The 25,417-nt window shown below is 50.2% G+C and overlaps 1 protein-coding gene across 5 annotated transcripts in view; it reads right to left on the bottom strand.

The window, feature by feature from the left end:
- Positions 1–25,417, bottom strand: part of STK32B (serine/threonine kinase 32B) — a 397,698-nt gene that overhangs the window by 59,838 nt on the left and 312,443 nt on the right. For all 5 annotated transcript variants that reach the window (XM_043572988.1, XM_043572987.1, XM_043572989.1 and 2 more), the window contains exon 5: positions 16,842–16,879. In XM_043572988.1, the coding sequence (XP_043428923.1) occupies positions 16,842–16,879 (38 nt within the window). The remainder of the gene's footprint in view (positions 1–16,841; positions 16,880–25,417) is intronic.

Below are 25,417 nucleotides of genomic sequence, written 5' to 3'. Positions count from 1 at the left end.
ATCTCAACCAGGCTTCACGCTCAGTGTGGAGTCTGATGCAGGGCTCGATCCCACAACCCCGGGATCACAACCTGAGCCAAAAGCTAGAGTTGGACGCTCAACCAACTGAGCCATCCAGGCGCCCCTGTGCCAGTCTTACGATGTGAGTTTTTGGTGATACATGCATATTACTTTTAAGTAAACAAATCTAATGAGGACATGATGCAAACGTTTATGGATTAAAAGTTTGGAGGCACTGACCCAGAAAGTCAAAGCTCACGGTAAATAAATGAAAGGGGTCAGTCTGGACTCCCTCACCCAGGAAGCTGAGTGGCCATGGCGAGGAGAGAGGGTGGAGAGAGGGTTTTCATGCCCAGAGGACACTCTCGTTCTGCTGTTTGCTATGGTCAGTGGGGGCCTGAGGAATCCAGTGGGGAGGCGGCTGGGGATTTGAGACCACCTTCCATCGAGCCTAAAGTAATGGCAGCAGACGGGACACAGAGAGGCTGGGCGCACCCATATGTAAGTGTTTAAGAAGCCAGAGAAGGAAGTAAGAAGGACCGAGAAGGAAGGAGACAGGAGATGTGGGGTAAAGGGGGTGAAGAGAAGCAGGGAAGGAAGGGGGTGAGAGGGACAGAGTAGCATTCTGACAGTTAGTACTGGCCTCCCGGGGAACTTGGTACATACCAGAGCCAACCCTGAGAAATCTGAATGCCAGATATAAACGCAATCACATTTCTCTGTTTGTCATCACATCATGTGAAAATGGTTGGATTTGAAAACCTGAAAGCTGTGTTCGGGATGCTGGGACTTAAACACCCAAGTGGCTTGCGTACAGAAAACTGACGTTGGGAGGGCCTGGAGGGAACCCCCAGGAGGTGCACAGACACCCGCCACAGCAGGTGCCATGAGGCTCACTCGAGACGCGCGCCTGATAGCATCGGACGCAGTGGACAGAGAGAGCACCAGTGGGTTCACGTGCAAATCCCCAATCTCAGGCTTAGCTGCCAGCCCTGATGTGTGGGCAGGCTTCTGCCAGATGCTATGTTCAGAGCTCCTGGGTGGGATGTGGCCGCCGGGTACTCCGTGAGGATGTCCAGTTCCCTTCGGGTGCTTGTGGGTGAAGCTTAAGTCATCTAGCCAGGCCCTTGCTGGGAACCCCTTGAGGCCGGACGCAGCATGTGCCCACCCAGGGGGCTTCCTTAGAACATGCAGCTGCCGCAGCCTCTGGGGCTGGACTTGGTGGCCGTGCCACGTCCTACCCGCAGGGAGGCAGCGCGGCCTAGCGGTGGGCACAGACTCCGAGCCACACCGACTTGCTTTGGGTCTCAGCTGGGCTGTGATTAGTTGTCTGATCTTGGGCGAGGCACTTCGTGTCCCTGGGCCTCATTTTCCTCGTCTGTAAAGTGGGGAGGGTGGCAGCGAAATACCCATCCCAGAGAGCGGCTGGGAGGAGGCAGGGCTTAAGAAAAGCAAAATGCTACAGCGGCTGGCACACACGTTGGGTGGTTTCTCGTATGTGTTTGCTCATAGCTGTGTTATCCCGCCTCGGTGTGGCTCAAACCCCACCTTCTGCAGCCAGGGCCGGTCTGACCCCCGCACCTGCCCAGGCCCCATTTCTTTTTTTTTTTTTAACGTTTTATTTATTTTTTAAAGAGAGAGAGAGAGACAGACAGACAGAGACAGAGACAGAGAGAAAGAGCACAAGCAGGGAAGGGGCAGAGAGAGGGAGACACAGAATCAGAAGCAGGCTCCAGGCTCCAAGCTGTCAGTGTAGAACCTGACGCGGGGCTCGAACTCACGAACTGCGAGATCATGACCTGAGCCAGAGTCAGACGCTCAACCAACTGAGCCACCCAGGTGCCCCTCCCAGGCCCATTTCTAATACTAACAAACGAATCCACAGTCCCATTGTTGACAGTGAGGCACGGGAGGGTCTCAGTCATTTCTGCCCGCACACCTGTAGGCTTCCATGCAGAGCCACCACACGGAGAGGACCCTGAAACCCTCCCATATGGCTTTTATTTGGTTTTCCTTCACTTCTCCCTTTCTTTAAAAAATATTAGTATTTGCATTATGAAAGTGACACCAGCTGATTAGAGTAAGTCAAAGACTGCAAATGTGCATCTGAGCCGCTCCCCCGCCCCCGCTCGTAACCACACGGAGTCACCTGGTTCTCTGTCCTTTCTCCCTTTTCTGCATATGTGTCTCCACACATATTGGTTTGTCCTTACGGTCATGAGATCAAAGTCCATGGGTTGTTCCAGAAGTTACTTTTGCATTTAGCCATGCATCATGACATCTTTCCATTCACAGGTCTGTGTACATAGGTCTGTCCTCAATGGCCTTACCCTTGTTCTCCATTGGAAAGAAATCCAATAATTTTGATGATTACTTGGTGATAAAACTTGACCTGAAACTTCCCTTTATAGTTCTATTTATTCCACTTACGGTGAATATTCATGTTTTGCTATAAAATGTTAATATATTTGATTATCAAATATATTTGATCCCCCTTGGTGATTCATTTAACCCCTATGGGGGTGTTACATAATATATACTATGTGTTGCTTTTAAGTATTATTAACTATCAGACATATATTCTTTTCATATTGCTAAGGTATATGTTATCTAACATAAATATATTTTTAAAGCCGAAAAATTCCGAGATATGAGAACATATCTGGCCCCAAGAGTTTCAAATAAGAAACTGCGGCCCTATAGCTGCAAAGCATCCCATAGTGTGATTATATCATATTTTATTCACCAATCGCCCTATAGGTTTGCAGTTTGGGTCGCTTACTTGTTTGTCTTGTGACTGTATTGGCCCTAGCGGTCTTGAGCATAGCGTTACATACATACAGATACTTTCATTTGACCGGATAAATCCCCACAAGTGGGACTGCAGGATCAAAGGGTTTGCTTATTATGTTCTAAAGTTGTCATTTATGGTACTCTAAACAGGATATGGGAGTGAGTATTTCCGTGCATTACCAGCACTCTTCTCAATGATTTTACTTGTTGCAAATCACATGGCGAGGAATAGTAGTATCTCACTGCAGATGAGGCTGCACATTTTTTTAAGGTTTTTTTTTTCTTTAATGTTTTTATTTATTTCTGAGAGATGGAGAGCATGAGCAGGGGAGGGGCAGAGGGAGAGGCAGGCAGAGGATCAGAAGAGGCTTCTGCACTGACAGCAGAGAGCCCGATCTGGGCTCAAACTCCCGAATGGTGAGATCAAGACCCGATCTGAAGTTGGATGCTTAACTGACTGAGCTGCCCGGGCGCTCCGACGCTGAACATTTCTCACATGATCAGTTACCAACTCCCTGGGAACTGTCTAGAATCCTGAATGATTTTCTTTTAAAAAAATTTTTTTGCAAATATTTTGAGAGAGAGGCAGGGAGAGGGGCAGAGGGAAAGAGAATCTTTTAAAACATTTTTTTTAATGTTTATTTTTGAGAGAGACGGAGACGGAATGCGAGTGGGTTAGGGGCAGAGAGAGAGACCCACACAGAATCCGAAGCAGGCTCTGGGCTCCGAGCTGTCAGCACAGAGCCTGACGTGGCGCTCGAACTCACGAGCTGTGAGATCGGGAGAGAGAACCTTAAGCAGGCTCCACGCTCAGCACGGAGCCCGATGTGGGACTCCATCCATCGCATGATCCTGGGATCATGACCCCAGCTGAGACCGAGAGTCGGACGCTCAGCTGGCTAAGCCATCCAGACCCTAATAATCAATTTTCAACAAGAGCTGTGTCTATTAGACACATTTACACTGTGCTCTGTGTACTGCAAATATTTGCTCCTAGCTTGTTGTTTGTCTTTAGACTCTACTGACAGTACCTCTTGCCACATGAAAGTTTTAAAAATTTAAATAATAATAAGTTAATTTTATAGTTTGAGTATATTGTCCTTATAATTTTCCAGAAACCTATTCCACCCCCAAATATTTTGTACAACCTTCTATATTTTCTTAGAATCCTTCTAGATCTTTTGTGTTGAAATTTTCCAGGGGTGCCTGGGTGGCTCAGTCGGTTGAGTGTCCGACTTCAGCTCAGGTCATGATCTCGCGGTCCGTGAGTTAGAGCCCCGCGTCGGGCTCTGTGCTGACAGCTCGGGGCCTGGAGCCTGCTTCAGATTCTGTGTGTGTCTCTCTATCCCTTCTCTACTTGCGCTCTCTCTAAATAAATAAATAAAAAAACAAACATTAAAAAAATTTCCCAATCATATAGAATGATTTGTTATAACATTCTAATTTTATTTCTTACAAATGGATGGCCAGTTGTCTCACCAATATTTGTTGAAATATTTCACCTTTCCCAATATCTTGTAATGTGACCCTCATTTTCTATCAAGTTCTACAGATACAAAGATAGGCTTATGGATTCTCTCTTATGTTCCACTGACCTACTGTTTACCGCTGGGCCAGGACTCGATCAGTTTATTTACAGTAGATGTGTAGGCTGTTACAGTATTCGATAGGAGGGCCTCACCTGCACTCGTGTTTCCTTCCAGTGTTTTTGTAGTGACTCTCAGGCATTTATTCTTCTGAGACGAGTTGTGCCCGGTTTTAGGAAATCCCTCCATGAAGTGTGACGGGAATTCCATTAATGTATACATTCATTTGAGGAGTGTGGACACGTCATTTTTCCACCCAGGGTCATGCCCGGCTTTTCATCCAGATCTTGCTTGATTCCTTCAAAATATGTTGAGTGTTCTCTTCATTTACGCTCTGTAAATCCCTGGGTACATTCGCTTGTAGACAGGTATTACGTAGTTTTGGTCACTTTTTTGAACGAGGATATTTTCCATTTCTTTTTCTCCCTGGCTGTTTTCGGTGGAATGAAAAGCTACTGGGTTTTGCTTCCTCATCTCCAACTGGCTTCTCTGTTAATCTTCCATCACAAAAGCTTTGGTTATCTCTCAAAATCCCATCTTCCCTTCTCAGACAGCACTAGGATTGGTAGCTGGGTTCAGGGCTACCCCGCTAAAGGCTTGACTTCCAGCCCCCCTGCAGCTGGCTGTGGTGACAGGACCAGCTTCTGGCCAAAGGGTGGCGAGCAGAATGATATTTGAACTTCCAGGATATCTGCTTTGAAAGAATTCTCATTCCCTCCTTCCTCCCACCTTCCTTCCATTTGCCTATTACGTGGGTTTGGGAGAACATCCTTTGCCACACAGATGAGGAACAAGATAGAAGGAGGCTCCGCCCCTCTGAACATCATGGACTTCTAACAGAGAAAAAAGAACTTCCATTTTGTTTTATTTTATAGTCTTGGGAAAGCAGTTCATCTGTCTCTTAATGACAGCTCTTGAAGTGGAGTCTTGGTGTTTGTAGGCATAGAAGCACATTATCTGCACACAATGATGGCATTCTTTCCCTTGTTAAGAGGCTTTGAGCAGAGTGGTTAAGAACATAGCCTTGGGAGCTGGGTTGTCTCAGAACCAGTGGTTGGGCTCCTTTGGTAGGCATATTCTGTTTGTGGTCACTCCTACCTCCTGTCTTAGCAATTGCTGGTCCCGGTACATCCGGCTTTGGGTCAAGTTGACCTTACCCTCCACTTTAGCATTTGACTCAGGATTATGCATATGACCTAAAAATTGGGGAGATAATTTTCTAGGGAGTTCAAGAAATGAAAACTTTTCAGTTCTTTTTTTTTTCAGGAGGTACCTAAAGTGATATTCTGTCTTTGGCCAGTGTAAGGTGGGGATATGACCCCCAGAACTGTTAAAAGCCATTTGCTACCATAAAGAAAGGTAGTCTGAAGATGAAGCCTACCCATGGAGAAGGTAGAGCTGCAAGCATAGATGAGAAATGGTGCCAGAGCCCGATCAAACCCTGCCTGAAGCCGCATTCCACTGGATTTCAGCTGTATAAGCTGAAAAACACCCTTCATTGCTTGGGACTATTTGAGTTCCTCTTTGCCATACATGACTGGCTGCACATCACGGTTGACACAGCCACTTATGAGATTCGGGCAAGTTATTTCACTCTGGAAGCTTCCAGTCCCTCATCTGGTGAGTGGAACTAATATTAGTAAGTACATCATGGGGTAGCTGTAAGCACTAAACAGAGCAGTTAGGGACTGAGAATGTGACATTTGAACAAGGCCGGAAGACAGGGGTTGAGGGGGAAGCAAGCCATTGGACCATTGAAAGGGCGGGCCTACGCCAGCCGACTCCATCTTGTTCTGTGTCCTTCACCTAGACCACGCCTCCTCCCTTTGAGTGACCTCCCGCTCACCCATTCAAGCTTCCTGATCAAAACACACCACTTCCCCAGCCAATCGGCTGCCCCTAGACCCCTATAAAACCTTTGTGCTTTTGAAACTCGCTCTTTCCCTGGTATCTCACTGCTGCGTCGGTGCAGGTAGGGGATTGAGCTCGAGCTAGCTCGAATAAAGGCTCTTTGCTTTTGCATCGGACTCGGCTCCCTGGTGGTCTTTGGGGATCACGAATTCTGGGCATAACACCATCAGGGGAAGACCGTAGTTGGCAGAAGCTGAGACACGTACAGACCCCTCCGAGGGGCCAGCGAGGACGCCAGAGAAAGGGGGACAGGAGCTCAGACAGGGCAGGGTGGGGCAGACTGTGCAAGACTCCAGGGCCGGGGAGACGACAGTGGCTTTTACTCCAAGTGAGGGAGTTTTGAGAAGGAGCCACATATCCAACTCACTTTTGAACATTGCTTTGCTGTGAATGGACATGGGGCCAAGCACCAAAGTGGGGAAGAGAAAAATGCAGCCTGTCTAGTTTGAGCCACTGGTTTTTAGGGTCGCATGACTGGAACAGACTTGGTGCCAAACCTCACGGTAAGCCTTGAAGTACGCTTGTCAGGAAGGTCTGACTACCCTCATTTTTTAACAGGAGAGTAACCTTAAGTCCCAGAGGCCAGTGTGCTGTGCAAGGTCACACAGCTGATCTGGGAGGAAGCTGGACTTGGTCTCAGGCCTCATCCTGGTCGGTGAGCGTTTACCTCTGCCCCACGCTGCCCCCTGCATAGCTGCACCAGACAGCCCTCTGCAGGGGCGGGGCGGGCGAGGGCTCTGGGCAGGCCTGCTGAGGTTCACCTGGGACTCACGCACAGCAGGTGCGACAGACAGCAAATTCCACTTTCTGGTCCCTCCCCCCCGCCCCCAACAGTGCTAATTGATGAGCTGTAACTCCCTACTGGGCTTCCTTTAACAAACGAGTAAAGATGTGGGAAAGTGAAAATTAGTGCCATATGAGGTCTCCTATGGGTTCCTTCCCAAGAGAATGGAAATTTACGAGAAACTTGGCAAATATGAACTGAGTTTCAGGCTATTTGCTTTCCATAAATCGAAAACATTCAAAACTCAGCAAGAGAAGGAGCTCAAGATGTTGTGTGAGGCCCATCAGCACAAGTTTTAATGGTGGCAGCAACAATCAGTAGCCATGCTGCAGCCAAGGTTCCCTCCTTTCTCTGAATGCAAGGGAGCTCACACATTTGACACCATTGGAATGCTCGGCCCTCCCCTCTGCCTCGTAGACTTTCGTTCATCCTTCAAAACCTGCCCCGAGACTTTGCATCTACCCTCTGCTTGTATCCTGCCACCAACAGGAAGCTCACTACCACAGGGGATGGCATCTCTGACTGTGTCTTGTCTGCTCAGGTTCCTATGAGAATATCATAGGCTGGTGGGGGTGGGGGGTGGGCTGAAACATCAAACATTTATTTCCCACAGTCCTGGAGGCTGGAAATCTGAGGCGAGGGTGATGGCCCTCTTCCTGGTTTGTATGGCTGCTTTCCTGCTGTAACCTCACATGGTGGAGAGGCACAGCTCTGTCCTCTTCGTCCCTTTATAAGGGCACCGATCCCATGGTGGTGGCTCCAACCTCATGACCTCATCCAGATCCAGTTACCTTCCAAAGGCCCCAGCTCTGAGTATCATCACATTGGGGTTAAGGCTTCAACATATGGATTCTAAGCAGGGGGTGGGGGGCACAGCATTCCGTCCATAGCAGACGGATTCAGGCCTCTCCCCCCGGCCCTCCACGGCCCTCCAGTGTCACGTCCCTCCTAGCATCCACCACACTGTATCTGTCACTTTGTCCGTCCCCTTGAGGCCAGGAATCCTGCCTTGTTCATCTCCGCCTCCAGTACCTTAGCAAAGGGCTCTCCTGGGAAAGGAACCCATCAAGTGTTTGCTGACTGACTGAATGACCAAATAAGAGACTGAATGAAAGAGATACGGTAAGTAAATCCTGTTCCCTCCCCCCCCCCCTTACTGCCTAGAGTGATATTTACAGGAGTAGATGACATTCCATGTCAACTTTTGGCTGCTATGACTGTAGTAATGTCACTTTCTCAGCCTGACCTCAGCTGGTGGGACCAGCCACCCCCTCCATGACTTCCATAAACACAAGTGCTAATGTCAGAGTTGGTGCTATAAGGAGTTGTAACCGGGGCTATTTTCTGAGTATAAAAATACACAACAGCCATGTGACTTTCAAGTCCCTTTCAAGTCTCACTCATTTCTTTATTCATTCAGCGACTGTTTATGGCCCACACCCTGCCTGCATGTCTCAGGGAGGGGCTTGAAACCCCAATGTCGGTTATCTGTGTCGTGAACTTAGGGGCGGGGATGGTCAGCGGTGCTGACGTCCCACCCACAGTCCCTCACTGGGGCCATAATTGCCTTGTCACCACCCAGAGTCACCTGAGCGTTACCAGCGCCATGACTATCGCTTCGCAAGCCAGCTCTGGCACCTTCCCGATCCGTTCCGGGGAAAGCCACCCAAAGTCTTCGTGAAATGCGCTGCATTTTCATTTACCCCCTCCGCAGCTACACTGCACAAACTTCTACTTCTGTTCCGCCATGCCCCTTGCTTCTCTTCTCCCCTTTCGGCCCCTATAATGAAGTGACCCCACGTGGGTATTAACCAAATGCACCCGGGCAGCACATTCATCTCACTGGGACCTATGAGCCCACGCCTGGGGGTGCTGCTCGGAGGGGACAGTCAACCCTCGAATGGCAGGCTGTGTCTGGGAGCACAGTGACTTCTCTCTAGATCTGTCTCCTGGACGCCACGCCTCCCTGTGAATTCCCGGGAGTGGGTGTTAAGGCAGTGCCCACCAGGGGGAGCTAGACCTGGAGTGACAATGGAATTCAGTCCAGTCCACAAGAGGGGATCACCTTCCACATTACTCCCCCCCACTTCCCCCCGTTTCCCTTTCATGAGACTTGGATTTGGAGCAAAGTCTCTTGTGAACATGTCTCTTCCTTCGCTGGTTTACAAGGTCTACATCATGCCTGAGCAGGGTCCAGACTGGGGCTGTGGAACAGAAGCCGCCGGATGAAGCCACCGCCGTGGGCTGCAGCCCCCTCCCCAGGGCAGGCTCCGCTGCACCCGCTAATCATAACGGTGCTTCTGAGATGTCACTGTGACATAACGCTGGCCCTGACCTTCCGCTTGGGATCACACACCCCGTGCGCTCTCCCCTCCTCCTTATCTTCACGGAGATCATAGCGGGCTTACTGCAGGACAACAGAAGAAAGAAAGGGAGAAAAAGAAACCAAATCAAATCCCAGGGCACGAGCTTATCCAGGCTTCATCTGGCTGACGGCAGCAGGAAGACTGACTGTTTCAGAGCATGTCTGCCTGATGAGAAGAAAGTGTGGTTTTCTTCCTCTTTGATTTGACCTCCTCCCGTGTCTTGGTCACGGGGCGGGGATTCAGGGCCATAGAACCTTCTGTGTGCTCCAGGCCCCGCTGTGCGCAGCCAACAGCCTTCTGGGATTTCCTGAGCCCGTGGCGGAGATGTGGGGCCCTCTCACGCCCGGACCAGTTCAGGGACTTCCCCCAGGATAGACTGGGACTTCGTAAAGCCTTCCCCGGCATTTGCAGCCTGGTTCATCTGATGCCCCAGGGAATCCACCTCGCCCAAGGCTTCTGTGGGAGGGGTTCTCCATGGTTCTGTTTCTTCTTTTCTCTCCAGCCACCAGGTTTCTGGGTGAGTCCCTGCAGGGTAGCCAAGGCTACTTGGCCAATACACTCTCCTTCCACACTCTGGCTGGGCATGTAATTTCATGCAATCACATAAATTAATTACAATGAACACCATTCATGGGGAGGTTTTCATAGCGCTTTTCCAGCTGTGATCTGCTCTGTACGACTCTGTAGGACCAGGCTGGCGACGATCTCCTGACATTTAGCAGCCTTTCTTTTCCTTCCTTCCTCCCTCCCTTCCTTTTCTTTTCTTTTCTTTTCTTTTCTTTTCTTTTCTTTTCTTTTCTTTTCTTTTCTTTTCTTTCTCTTTCTTTTTCTTTTCTTTCTTTCTCTCTCTCTTTCCTCTCTCCCTCTCTCTTTTCTTCCCTTTGCTTTTCTTTTTCCCTTCCCTTCCCTTCTCTTTTCCTCCCTCCCTACTTCCCTTCCTCCCCATAGCTAACACACAACGTTCCATTTGTTTCAGGCGGACAACTAGCGGTTCACCAAGCGCATACATTGTGCTACGTTCACCACATTCCACTCCGTCCTTTGCTACTTCCTGTATTCCAAGGGCCAGAGAGAGGGGAGATCCACATTTCCTGACTCTCTTACACCTTGGGTTCTGGATGAGATTTGTGTTCTGCCAGCGAGCTGTGCTCAGGAGAGGTTTGGAAGGTGGAAAGAAAGCAGAGGTCAGCTGTTTGGGGCAAAGCCAAAGGATGGACGAGCTGGATAGACAGGGGTGTTCGCGGAGGCAGGACTTTTGTTAAGGTGGCCTCATCACTGGTGTGAGCAGCTAGGAACTGAGTGTCCAGCCCGAGGTCTTAGAGCCAGAATCCAAGCCCCAGGCGGGTTTGACCCCAAGGCTCACCACTCCCCCTTCTTCACCAAGCCACTTTCTCGAGAGGGCACTGCTGCCCAGACCGGTGTGTGCACAAGGGGTGTGCTGCTGGCCAGTGATGGAACTGCCTTCCCTCCAGGTCAGGGGATGGCCAGGTCGCCGCTATCCCCACAGGTCACCCTCCTGGACTCACTCCAGGATGAAAGCCTCCCCTCCACACACATGTGCACCCCGAAGCCGGGGGCCAGGCCACATGGGCCTCCAGCCCGGTGCCCAACACTGTTCTGGAAACCAGGAGCAATTAAGGGGATCATGAGGCAGAGCAGGAATTTGGACTCCGTGTCCCCAGAGACCTAGAAACTCATGATTTCACAAGGAAGGATCTCACGTCCGTAGACCCTTGGCCCTTCTCCACCCCTTCCTCACTGTCCCACAAGGGAGGAAGGGAAGTTATGTGAAGGGTCATTTTGGGATGAACAAACTAGCTTTACTCAGTTTAGCTCTGCCCGGGCAGATGCGGGCCCCTCTGCTGGTCTTCTATGAACAGAATCTTACCCCACCTGGGTGGGGATCTGGGAGGTGAATCTTCCCCTCGCTGGGGTCTTGGAGAAGGAAGCCCTTTTGACTCACACAAAGTCAAGCTTTTGTCAGCAAAGAGGTGATATCTTGGCCCCTATCGGCCACCTCCTTGCTTTATTTTTCATTTGTTAAAATCCCATACGGAGACGATGGGGCTGAGATGTTCCCCCGCCTTCCAAATTCGTATGTTGAAGTCCTAACTCCCGTTAGTTCAGGAGGTGACTCCATTTGGGTAGGGCCATGGCAGATGTAACTGGTTAAGACGAAGTCACACGGAAGTGGGTGGGGTGGGCCCCTGATCCAGTAAGCCTGGTGTTCTTGCACACAGACATGCACCTGGGGAGAATGCCACGCAGACTTTGGAATTACGCTGCCCCAGCCCGGGGACTGGCAGAAGCTCACGGAGAGAACAGGAACGGACCGTCCCGGGTGCCGCAGAGGGGACACAGCCCTGTCCACACCTTGACCTTGGGCTTCCAGACTCCAACAGTAGGAGACAATACATTTCTGCTGTTGGAGCTCTCCACCTGTGGGACTTTGTTGCAGCAGCCGTAGGAAACTGAGACAGGGGCTGTGTACTGGGGGCTTTCAGAGACTCCCGCGCTGAGGCTAAACGACTCTCCCCTGGCATCGTGCTGCACGAGGACCGACCCTTCCCTGCGGCCCTTCTGAAAAGAAGCACATTACCTACCACCTCCCAAGGACCCCCAGAGCAGATCTCAACCCCACTCCCACACTCCGTCCTGAAACGCTCGGGACCCTGTCTACATAATGACACGCTGTGGCCCCTCCGACTTGGAAAGACCCCCGGCCCCCCACACTTACTTCTCCGCTCTCCAGTCCCTGGATCCGAGGCTTCAGAAACAATGCGCGCCCACCTTGTTGCTGCCCTGGGGTCTCTGCCTCCAGGGGCGACGGAGGAAGCCTGGAAAGCGTTTTGACAAGGAGAGTCTGTGCTCCTGTCTGCTACTGTTTCGGGGAGTGCCCCTCACAATCATCAATAAATATGTCAACAATGGAGGGTGAATTCTTTGAGACGAGTTCAGTTAAGGACTGCTCTAAAATACATCAGTTAATGGGACATCTGAGGTACAGTAAGGCCAACAGACCAGGAGACAACTGCCACTGAAAGGATAGTTTGTTCTTGGACGTACCCAAGAGAAGGGGGTCCACCGCGTCATGGGGGCCGCGTGGAGGAGATCAGGGTCGGCCGCGAGGCTGAGGGAGAAGGGCGAAAACGTGGGCAGGGGGCTTTCTGGTGGTTTCTGTGGGAAGGAGTGAGTGAGGCAGGGCAGGCAGGGTTAGGACTGGTCGGCCTGCATGATTTCAGCAGCTCTGGGGTGCAGGGACCGTCCCTGCTCGTCTGGGGCCTGGCCCTGGGGTGACTGGGGCAGGTGGATAGTGGCCCTGAGTGTGAAGAAGTCGGGCATCAGAAGTCAGGAAGAAAAGGCACGGTTAATACAAGGAGAGGAAAGCAAACTCGGCTGCCGTGGCCGCTGTGTCACCTGATGCCCAAGATTGAGGGCAGGTGTCTCCTGCCCACGCGAGCTCCACCCTCCACCGCCAGTTATGAAAGTGTGAACTGTGTGGGGTCTCATGGCCTCCTGCAGCAGAGCGTCCCCACTTGCCCCCAAGTGCCCTGTGAGCCCCGCCCCTCACACACAGCAGGACCCAGGAAGCCCGCAGCCCAGTCCCTCCGCTTTCGCACGGCCCAGCCCCTGCCCTGGCCCAGCACTGACCTCAGAACCACCAGGTACCTTGAAAATCCCCCCACGCACCACCGTCTCCTGCAAGAGGAATCACTTCCATGGGTGGGGCTCGGCCTATGTCCTTTGGATCACCTGGCACGACGGGCAGCCTATGGCAGGTGCGCAAAAGTGAAGGTGTCACTTTCCAGAACTCAGTCAACAGCAGCGAATGCCGAACCAGGGCCCTCAGGGACACCCAGGCAGAAAGGCAGGGTTTTCTGACGCTTGACTCTGCTCGTCTTTGGCGAAGCCCGGGAAAGACTCAGGTGGCAAGACTCACTGGCCCACCTGTGCCGGCAGCTTTCCTGTTTCCACCTGCTTCCTCCAGAGGATGGCATCGGTTCACACAGCTCTTCCCCTGCTGTCTCACCCATGTAGCCATGCGCCGTGCGGTGCCCCCACCCCTACTCTAGGTCGGCCCATGACGCGCTTTGCCCACTGGGACGGGAGCAAATGTGACACAGGGGTGAGCTCAAGGGGCCGGGCTTTCCGTGCCCCTGTTTCTACTGCAGCCTTGAGAGGCCACGCAGGGCTGGGCTGCTGGAGGGAGAGCTGGGAGGGGCAGGGCTGAGTTGCCCGGCCAAGGCCGGGATGTGCCAGCCGGAAGCAGGCAACCCTCAGGCGTGAGCACGGCCAACGTCACCAGCCTGGCTGACCCCACCTGACCTCAGTCTTAGGATGGAGCCCTGCCTGTAAGAGCTTAACCCCCGCAGACCTGGGAGCTTACTAGATGCTTCCTGTTTGTGCATTAAAGTCATGCAGTTATTGATTGCGCAGCATTATTATCCCAATAGAAAAGGATGTAACCCTCCCCCTCCCCGTCCCCTTTGCAACTTTAAGACCCCATTTCCTTGAGCTGTTTGTCCTCAGGCCTAACGCACGCCCGACACTCCTCCCCGCACTCCCCTAAGATGTTCTACCTGCCTTCAACTTCATTTTGCTCCAGGTATGATCTGTCTCTGCCTTTGCTGCTGGCCAAGAGACCCCAAGTCTCAGGACAGAATGCCAGTGCCTGTCTGGAAGGATTAAACCCAGTCTGAAGGATCAGAAAGCATAGGAGACACTGAGGGAGCAGAAAAGCTCGTATGAGAGCCTCGGATTTTGTGTAACCAGCAGAACTTGAACGTTACTAAGAAACTGTGATTGCGTGTATTTCCTTATGTTTATATTCCATTGTAAACACCGCCAACAGGGAAAACAGTCGATGAGATCCACGGTCAGACTCTTTAAATAGCAACACTAGCATCCGTTTTGTAAACTTTTTTTGTAATGCAATTAGCACAAGGTTAGGAGATCTAATGTTCATCCTGGCGACTGTGGCTCGGAACATCCGACTGTATTTTTGAACTCAGAAGTATTTTGAGCTAAGAAGGTGAATCTTAAATGTCACCATACACAAAATACAAAGATGAGGTGATGGATATGTTAATTAACGTGAATGGGCTAATCATTTCAAAATGTATACCTACATTAAAGCACCATGTTGCACACCTTTAAAAAAAATCACATTGTGCAACCTCAGCATATACAAGTCTTCTTTGCCAGTCACACCTCAGTACAGTTAAAGGCAACAATAACTAAGAGGGAAAAAAAGCTGACGAGTGCCTCCTAATGTAAATCAGGAAAAGAGGGACCATGACCACAGGCTCTTACGGAGAAGACCTGTGTGTTTTGTAGAGAATTCCCCGCTCCTCGACTTCCCTCCTGCACTGCCTGAAAAGGCAGTTAAAAGGAATGTTAAAAGTTGGAGGTGGGGGAAGGTGTCATTCACTCTTTAGTATGAAGTAGTGTTTCAGCGCTGGGTCTCAACACCAAGAGGAGACGGCCCTGTGAAACAGGAGCTCAGAGAAGGGTCAAGAAGGTCGGTCCACAGGCCCTTGGGGAGTGTGTGGCATGCTGCAAAGCCAGAGGCAGGGTCAGGACACGTGAAACCATGTGGGAGGGGTGAAGAATGGGGCGCTCAGAGATCTGGGGGGGGGGTAGGTCTGGTCTGGAAGGAGAGGGGAAAGGGGCCGAGTGGAGAGCTGAGAATGAGCGTAAAACGGAAGGAGGAGAGGGAAGGATGGAGATGCAGAGCTCAGGAACAAGGAGACACAGGGAAGGCTGCATGCCTGCGTCTCTGGGCGCAGTGGCCACAGGAACCAGTAGCCAGATCACGTATGAACTGTGGAGTCCCATTTCCTCCCAGATAAAATGGCTGAGTTCTTCCGGTTAAGTCGTGTTCACCTGCCTCTGTGATCGCACCCACCCTGCCCTGAGCAGAGAAGGGGCAGGGAGCGGCTGAGGGAGCACCTTTTAGGTCCTGCTGGCGTGACAGGGGCGGACCCTCACTGTCTGTCTTCCACGGTCGCCGTGCCCGCCCCGCCGCCCCGCTTCTGCCTTACCGCTGGGAAAGCCAGGGCTCACAGAGGTGGAGTGACTTGCCGAAGACACGCGGAGAGCCGGGGGGTCAGCTGAGCTCCACATCCGGGGCTCCTGACTTGTATACACTCACTGGAGCCGTGACCTGTATCCTCAGCTCTGCCCAGGCCCCCTGGTGTCCTGAGGTCATCACTGACCCTCCGGTCCGGAGCACAGGCATTTCAACCCACCGCCCCAAAGCACCCAGGCTGGTTTCAGCTTCTGGCGGGAGGTTCGAGCCCAGGTTCCATCACTCCTGCTCTCCACCTCCTCATACCAAGGAGCTTACACAATGAGGTAGGATTCCCTGAGCCTCACCGGTGACACAAACAGGCTTCCAGAGAGGCTTCTAGAAGGAGCCACAGCCTCCGCCTCCTGGGGTCGGGGAGGGAGGCTGGGAGGAGCTGCGCAGAAGAGGCAGCAGTCTCACCCCCGCACGACACAGGAGCACCTCAGAAAACTCCCCAGCTGCTGACTCCACCCCGTCTTCCCCAAAGCCCTTGGGGGCTGAGGCCCCAAAGCCGCGTCAGCAAAGTCAGTGTTCAAGGCTACAGGTGACTGTCAGATCGGCTGAACTGTGCATTGTTGGGCCACGCCCTGGAGTTACGGCCCGACTCTGATGGGCGTCACATCCCTGGGAGTGAGCCAAAGCACAGAGGCCCGGGCCTGCCGAAGCAAGACAGGGAATGGCCTTTAATTCTTACCAAGTCCCCGCAGAGATTCCCAGGAGACCAAAGTTGGACACAGGCGGCCCTCCTTCTCCAAATGGGGTCCACTGACCAGTAGCGTTGGCTTCACCCGGGAGCTCTTAAAATGCAGAATCCGGGCCCCACCTGAGACTTACTGAATCAGGGTCTATACGCACATGAAAGCTCGAGAAGCCAGGATGAGGGAAAGCGTGGCGGATTACGGATTACGGATTTCTGGCTTGCGAGGCACATATGATGCCCTTTGATCTCCGTGAGAATCTGGAAGGCGGACACCATTTTATGTTTTACAGAAGACGAGCTTGAGGCTCGGAGAGGTAAGCACATTTCCTGAAGCCGCAGGTCCACAGGTGGGGGAGCTCTCCAGCCCTACATCTCATTCCCACCTCTGCCCCGTCCTCCTCACATCAGGACAAGAACAGCTATGCGGTCGGCCATGAAACCTTCAAATACGTTGGGCTCGCCTCACTGCTCAGGACACGGACCGGAAATTTCACAGATGTTCACCCACCAGAATTAAAGCAAAAAAGGCTTTCTAGCCAACCCTCAAATCCAACGCCCCAGGACCCCGGTTTCCCAGAGCCTCAAACTCCCCGCTGCAAGTGTCCCTATAAAACTCGCGTAACAGGCTTACCGTGTTCATCCAGCAGTATGTTGTCTGGCTTGATGTCTCTGTAAGAGAAAACAAAGAGGCTGAAAATGTGATTCCTGGAGTCTATTGATGAGCACATAACAAACACGACACTTGGGGACAAACGCCTGACAACACCCGGCATGCCTGTCTCTCCCTTGGCACGACATCGCAGGGAGCAGGGGAGTAATTACTACGATGATAGAGCACCTGTGCTCTTGCTTCCTTCTCGTTTCCTGGAAGTGCAAGTCGCCTGTGGGAATACCTTCTTCCTGAACGTTCTTGACAATTTCTGGCTTTGAGACTCCTAGGAGTATCTGCTCATTGAGCACCTGCGTGGACGCTCCCCCCTCCTGATGGACTGTAGCCCTCCCACCATGTTATGCAACCCCCCTGGGGGTGACGGTCTCTGCTCTACAGACACGGGAAGGAGGTTCAGGAAGAGTGTCAACTTGTTTAGGTCAGAGATCAGCCACACCCAGCCCTCAGCCAGTTTTCTGTGCAGCCTGCGAGGCTAAGAAGGGCTTTTACATCTCTCAGGAGTCATAAAGACAAAACACGCACAAAAAGCAAAACCAAAAGGATATACTACAGAGACTGATGTGGCCCCGAAAGCCTGAAATGTTTATTATCTGATCCTTTGGGGAGAAAGTTTGCTGGTCTTTTTTAGGGTGGGGGCGGGCGACTTTCTGGAAAGTTCTGCCGAACATCGCCATTAGAGCGGAGGGCTTCCGACTCCAAGTCATGCTTATTCAAGGCGGGAGCTTGCCTTCTTCACCTCTGCACCACGTGCCTAGCACGATGCCTGTCGCCAGTAGACTCTGTCAGAGAAAAATCACAGCTGGACAGTAGTCAAGTGCAAGAACAGACTATACTCAGGACAATTGCAGCAGGGGAGACCTGGCCTCAATTCTGAACGCATCACGGACAAAGTGGGAATTTACAGCCAAGGAGCAGGTGGGGGTCATGGATGCAAAGTTACTAACTGGAAACATCAAGGGAGGGGGATTCTGGGTAAAGCCACCCGCTAGAGGACTCTTGCCAAAGGCAGGCTGGGGCACTGGACATCACCTGGAGGATGAGGCACCTGACCAGATGTGGAGGATGGACGCTTCTGGCAAAACCAACATCACGGTCCTCCCTAAGACTGGACAATGCAAAGGTGAACAACAAAGCCCGAAAGCGGAGGACGAGTTGCAGAAGAACTCAGAAGAGCCTGCATGAAGTTTGGTTGAGGAGAAGGAGTCTTTGTCAACACACAGGAAACACGGATGAGGGAGGAATGGAAGAATAAATGTAACAACAACAACAACAACAAAAGCCTTTGAGAAACTCAATTGACATCTTCAGCCCCGATGTACTTATCGTGAACATGCATACACTCCCCGAAGCTCGGTATTAAAACCACAGCCTTTAGAAATGCAAACCCCACTCATTCATTTATAATAAATGTCCAATCCTCTGAGACTAATAACAACTTGCTTCAAAATAGAAAACATTTGCTCCTGAGTTTATCAACTAGTAACTGTACCTGAAAACAGACGCTGGTTATTTGTAATCATGCAGTACAGTGTCTATGGCTTTGGGGATGAAAGAAACACTCAACCTATATATTTAAACTTTTAGTTCCACTGTGACTTTTCGAGCCTTGAATATTGATGAGCATTCTGAAAATGGAATTCACCGCCCTGCCCCCACCACTGCCGAGTTCACAAAACATCCACAGTGGACAGAGATGATTCATGGAGTCCCCACGGGAAGGATAAGGTTGAAAACTTACGAAATTAAAACAAAGGGCAGAAGACCCAGGGTCAAGGGTTTGTGTTTCAAACCAACAAACACTTGGTACCCACACACGGCGCCTCCCAGTAGAGCTCTCAAGAAAAGGGGAACTATTTGCGAATGTTGAACCAGCCCTGAAGCCCAGGAATGAATCCCACTTGATCATGGTGAATAATTCTTTTTACATGCTGTTGAATTCGATTTGCTAGTATCTTATTGAGAATTTTGCATCCATATTCATCAGGGATATTGGCCTATAGTTCTCTTTTTTTGCTGGGTCTCTGTCTGGTTTAGGAATCCAAGTAATGCTGGCTTCATAGAACGAGTCTGGAAGTTTTCCTTCCCTTTCTAATTTTTGGAACAGCTTGAGAAGGATAGGTATTATCTCTGCTTTAAATGTCTGGTAGAATTCCCCAGGGAAGCCATCTGGTCCTGGACTCTTATTTGTTGGGAGATTTTTGATGACTGATTCAATTTCTTTGCTGGTTATGGGTCTGTTCAAGTTTTCTATTTCTTCCTGTTTGAGTTTTGGAAGTGTGTGGGTGCCTAGGAATTTGTCCATTTCTTCTAGGTTGTCCAGTTTGTTGGCATATAATTTTTCATAGTATTCCCTGATAATTGCTTGTATTTCTGAGGGATTGGTTGTAATAATTCCATTTTCATTCATGATTTTATCTATTTGGGTCATCTCCCTTTTCTTTTTGAGAAGCCTGGCTAGAGGTTTATCAATTTTGTTTATTTTGTCAAAAAACCAACTCTTGGTTTCATTGATCTGCTCTACAGTTTTTTTAGATTCTATATTGTTTATTTCTGCTCTTATCTTTATTCTTTCTCTTCGTCTGCTGGGTTTGGGGTTTCTTTGCTGTTCTGATTCTAGTTCCTTTAGGTGTGCTGTTAGATTTTGTATTTGGGATTTTTCTTGTTTCTTGAGATAGGCCTGGATTGCAATGTATTTTCCTCTCAGGACTGCCTTCACTGCATCCCAAAGCGTTTGGATTGTTGTATTTTAATTTTCCTTTGTTTCCATATATTTTTTTAATTTCTTCTCTAATTGTCTGGTTGACCCATTCATTCTTTAGTAGGGTGTTCTTTAACCTCCATGCTTTTGGAGGTTTTCCAGACTTTTTCCTGTGGTTGATTTCAAGTTTCATAGCATTGTGGTTGGAAAGTGTTCATGCTATGATCTCAATTCTTTTATACTTATTAAGGGCTGGTTTGTGACCCAGTATGTGATCTATCTTGGAGAATGTTCCACGTGCACTTGAGAAGAAAGTATATTCTGTTGCTTTGGGATGCAGAGTTCTAAATATATCTGTCAAGTCCATCTGATCCAATGTATCATTCAGGGCCCTTGTTTCTTTATTGATCCTGTGTCTAGATGATCTAGCCATCTAGATCCCATGTAAGTGGGGTATTAAAGTCCCCTGCAATTACCACATTCTTATCAATAAGGTTGCTTATGTTTGTGATTAATTGTTTTATGTATTTGGGGGCTCCCATATCCGGTGCATAGACACTTATAATTGTTAGCTCTTCCTGATGGATAGATCCTGTAATTAATATATAATGCCCTTCTTCATCTCTTGTTACAGTCTTTAAAGTCTAGTTTGTCTGATATAAGTATGGCTATTCCATCTTTCTTTGGACTTCCAATAGCATGACAGATAGTTCTCCATCCCCTCACTTTCAATCTGAAGGTGTCCTCAGATCTAAAATGAGTCTCTTGTAGACAGAAAATAGATGGGTCTTTTTTAAAAAATCCATTTTGATACCTTATGTCTTTTGATTGGAGCATTTAGTGCATTTATATTCAGTGTTATTATAGAAAGATACGGGTTTAGAGTCATTGTGATGTCTGTAGGTTTCCTGCTTGTAGTGATGCTTGTAGTGATGTCTCTGGTCCTTTGTGGTCCTTGCAACATTTCACTCACAGAATCCCCCTTAGGATCTCTTGTAGGGCTGGTTTAGTGGTGATGAATTCCTTCAGTTTTTGTTTGGGAAGACCTTTCTCTCTCCTTCTATTCTGAATGACAGACTTGCTGGATAAAGGATTCTCGGCTGCACAGTTTTCCTGTTCATCACATTGAAGATTTTCTGCCATTCCTTTCTGGCCTGCCAAGTTTCAGTAGATAGGTCTGCCACTAGTCTTATCGGTCTCCCGCTATATGTTAGAGCGTGTTTATCCCTAGCTGCTTTCAGAATTTTCTCTTTATCCTTGTATTTTGCCAGTTGCACTATGATATGTTGTGTAGAAGATCAATTCAAGTTACCTCTGAAGGGTGTTCTCTGTGCCTCTTGGATTTCAATGCCTTTTTCCTTCCCCAGATCAGGGAAGTTCTCAGCTATGAGTAGCCAAAGTAATACTGAAGAAGAAGACCAAAGCGGGAGGCATCACAATCCCAGACTTCAGCCTCTACTATAAAGCTGTAATCATCAAGACAGCATGGTATTGGCACAAAAACAGACACATAGACCAAGGCAATAGAATAGAAACCCCAGAACTAGACCCACAAACGCATGGCCAACTAATCTTTGACAAAGCAGGAAAGAACATCCAATGGAAAAAAGACAGTCTCTTTAACACTGGTGTTGGGAGAACTGGACAGCAACATGCAGAAGGTTGAAACTAGACCACTTTCTCACACCATTCACAAAAATAAACTCAAAATGGATAAAGGACCTGAATGTGAGACAGGAAACCATTCAAACCCTAGAGGAGAAAGCAGGAAAAAACCTCTCTGACCTCAGCCGCAGCAATTTCTTACTAGACACATCTCCAAAGGCAAGGGAATTAAAAGCAAAAGTGAACTATTGGGACCTCATGAAGATAAAAAGCTTCTGCACTGCAAAGGAAACAATCAACAAAACTAAAAGGCAACCGAAAGAATGGGAAAAGATATTTGCAAATGACATATCAGACAAAGGGCTAGCATCCAACATCTATAAAGAGCTCACCAAACTCCACACCTGAAAAACAAATAATCCAGTGAAGAAATGGGCAGAAAACATGAATAGACACTTTTCTAAAGAAGACATCCAGATGGCCAACAGGCACATGAAAAGATGCTCAATGTCACTCCTCATCAGGGAAATACAAATCAAAACCACACTCAGATATCACCTCACGCCAGTCAGAGTGGCCAAAATGAACATATCAGGAGACCCTAGATGCTGGAGAGGATGTGGAGAAACGGGAACCCTCTTGCACTGTTGGTGGGAATGCAAACTGGTGCAGCCGCTCTGGAAAACAGTGTAGAGGTTCCTCAAAAAATTAAAAATAGATCTACCCTATGACCCAGCAATAGCACTGCTAGGAATTTACCCAAGGGATACAGGAGTACTGATGCACAGGGGCACTTGTACCCCAGCACTTTCAACAACAGCCAAATTATGGAAAGAGCTAAAATGTCCATCAACTGATGAATGGATAAAGAAATTGTGGTTTGTATACGCAATGGAATACTACGTGACAATGAGAAAGAATGAAATATGGCCTTTTGTAGCAACGTGGATGAACTGGAGAGTGTTATGCTAAGTGAAATAAATCATACAGAGAAAGACAGATACCATATGTTTTCACTCTTATGTGGATCCTGAGAAACTTAAAAGAAGACCTTGGGGGAGGGGAAGGAAAAAAAAAGTTAGAGAGGGAGAGAGCCAAACCATAAGAGACTCTTAAAAACTGAGTATAAACTGAGGGTTGATGGGGGGGGTGGGAGGGAGGGGAAAGTGGGTGATGGGCATTGAGGAGGGCACCTGTTGGTGAGCACTGAGTGTTGTATGGAAACCAATTTGACAGTAAATTTCATGTTAAAAAAAAAAAGAAAAGGGGAACTAAGTACTTGTCAAGAATGGAGAGGGGTGCCTGGGTGGCTCAGTCAGTTAAGTGTCCAACTTCGGCTTATGTCATGATCTCGCAGTTCATGGGTTTGCACCCCGCATCGGGTCTGGGCTGACAGCTCGGAGCCTGGAGCTGCTTCGGATTCTGTGTCTCCCTCTCTGTCTGCCCCTCCCCCGCTCACAGTCTCTCTCTCTCTCTCTCTCTCTCTGTCTCTCTCTCTCTCTCTCTCTCTCTCTCTGTCTCTCTCTCCCCAAAATAAATAAGCATTAAAAAAAAAAAAAGGAGACAGAACAGCGAATGTTAAAGCAATCTTGTAAGGCCTGGCGTGACCTTGTTTGGGGGGTGGGGATGGGGGAGGAGGTGGCTGTGGCCCACAGAGCATAAGCCCCAAAATGCTTGCAGGGACCATGGCCTCCTCTGATGCTAAAGGTGCTCTCTCGGGGCTTTGCACCTACCCCCTTCTCTTCATCACTCTCTCTCTCCTCCTCCTCTTCCTTTTCTTCCCACCAACATTTTGCAAACGCCCGAGAGCTGGGGTTGCAGGGACTCAGCACACAGTCCCTCCCACACGAAGCTCAGAATCCATGGGGCTGAGACACGCGTGGGCTGGGTGCCACGTGCCTCAGCAGCATAGATGCTGTAGTGCAGGAGTGAGTGAGGCCACGAAGCCGGGGAAGACTGAAGGGGGCTGCTGGAGAAGCAACAGCCAGGTGCATTCAGACAGTAGGGATCAGGGTGCCAGAGCCAACGTGAGATGGGGGCAGACCTAAGGAGATGTCACCTCGTGGACTGGGGGGGAATAGTGTCCCCCCAATATTCGTATCCACCCAGAACTTGAGAATGTGACTTTATTTGGAAACGCCACTTTGCAGGTGGAATCAGTTAAGGATCCCAAGATAAAACCATCTTGGGTTTAGGGGGGGTCCTCAGTCCAATGGTTTCTGTCTTTACAAGAGAGAGGGGAGGGAGATTTGGACACACAGACATGAAGGACAGAAGAAGAGCTTGTGAAGACACGGCCAGCATTTGGAGAGACGTGGCCATAAGCCCAGCAGCACCAGGAGCCACCAGAAGCTGGAAGAAGCAGGAACGATGTCTCCCCAGAGCTTCCATAGAGTCTTGGTGTGGCTGACACCTGAATTTCAGTCTTCTGGCCAGAAGTGTGAGATAATAAATTCATGTCGTTTTATGCCACAGATTTTGTGGTAATTAGGAAGCTAACACAGCCGGCAGAAGGGGAGCTGATGGAGGGGGCTGGCCGATCTCCAGTGGCAGCCGGGGTCCCCCCCAGACCACAGGGTGACCTCAGACAGGCCACTGCCCACAGAGTCTGCCGCCACCCCTGAAAAGCCCCGTTCACCGTCTCTCACGTCAAGAGGACCGAACAGGGCACAGAGGTGAGCAGCCCGGCAAACTAGAGAGAGAGGCTATCTGTCCGGTGAGTCCTTCTCAGGAGCAGACAGCCTGGGCTCCCAGCCCTGCCCCCTGGGGCCACCCACCAGGGTGACCCCTGCCTGTGCTCCTGTGCCCTTCATGCTGCGGGGTAAATCTGACACATGCACACGTTCCCTCTGTGCCGGCTCTTAGCCTGGAGGTGAATCAACGGTTCTCCAGCATTTATGGGGTGTCCCCTCTGTGGTCACAGGGGACACAAGAGCCAACAAGACGGATACAGCTGAATGGAGCTCGAGCTCCAGGAAGGGAGACGGGCCAGGAAGCTCGTGAATAAATGACCCGTCACAAGTTGGGACGAGTGCTTTGAACATCTAGAAACCAAAAGCGGTCCTGCTGTTGGTGGGAGGTCACAGAAGGACTTCCAGAAGAGCTGACATTAGGTTGACATCAAGAAAGCGTCAGTCATGGGCAACCTGGGAGCAAGCCCCCATTTTGCAGGTGAGGTGGCCGACTCTGTCCGAGAGAGAGCGGATCATTTGACCTATGACGCGGGTCCAGCCAAGGGAGTGTGACGAAGGAGACAGGTGTCACCCCCAAGATTCCATTCTCTCCGACTCCGTTTCCATCAGGCTGGAGTGAGGGATCCTCCCTTGCTGGCTCTGAGGATGGGCACTGTCATATGTGTGCGGGACCCAGGGCGGGAGTCGCGGGTACCTCCAGCAGCTGAGAGCCAGCGAGAAAACGGGAGCTCAGCCTGCAGCCGCAGGGACGCGTTCTGGTCTGTCCACAACCGTGGGAGCTTGGCGGAGGTCCAGGAACAAGCACAGCCCGTGGGTACCTAGTCTGCAGCTTTGTGGCACCCTGAGCAGACGGGCCAGCTCAGCCGTGCCGGGGGCCTGACCCACGGAAGCTGAGGGAATAAATGTGAACCGTGTGAACTGCTAAATTAGTAGCTGTTGGTTAGCCGGCAATGGAAAACCGACACACTATGATCTAGGGCAACATGAGCCTTGCTCCCTCACCGGGAAAATGGAAATCGCCCCCTCTCTGACTGCTGCTGGAAAAATCCAACGCGGTCCTACTGACGGCAGGCGTCCCTGTGCCGAAGGAGTGGAGAAATAAGCGACAGGTCACTATCCCTGCTGTTTAAATGGAGCTGGGGAGCACTCGGGCCCATCGCCTGGCTTCTGGGAAAGTGAATGCGATCTCTTTCATAGGAGCATCACCAGGCAGACTCTGGCAAAGCCACGCAGAGGAGCCAGAGAGCCCGAGTCACTTGGGATTCAATAAGAGCATTTTACGGGCAGAGCATCTTATCAGAGCCGTAGGGCCGCGGGACTCAGGGCCGTTCCCTCCCGCTCTATTTTTCTCATTGATGGTATCTGCGTGCCAGCACAGCATCCCCTTCCAAATGGGCTCGGGCGTTCGGAACGCGCGTCAGGAGCTCCGCGTGGATGGAAAGGCCGTGACGATGTTTTCTGAGGACAGGCCCATAATTTCAGAGCCGGGCGAAATGGCACTTTGATGGAATGGACGCAGGCGAGGCTATAAAACCTGGTTC

Source organism: Prionailurus bengalensis, chromosome B1 (genome assembly GCF_016509475.1).
Source record: "Prionailurus bengalensis isolate Pbe53 chromosome B1, Fcat_Pben_1.1_paternal_pri, whole genome shotgun sequence".
NCBI lineage: Eukaryota > Metazoa > Chordata > Mammalia > Carnivora > Felidae > Prionailurus > Prionailurus bengalensis.
Note: the sequence above shows the minus strand (reverse complement) of the source record. Positions and strands in the feature narration are given on the sequence as shown.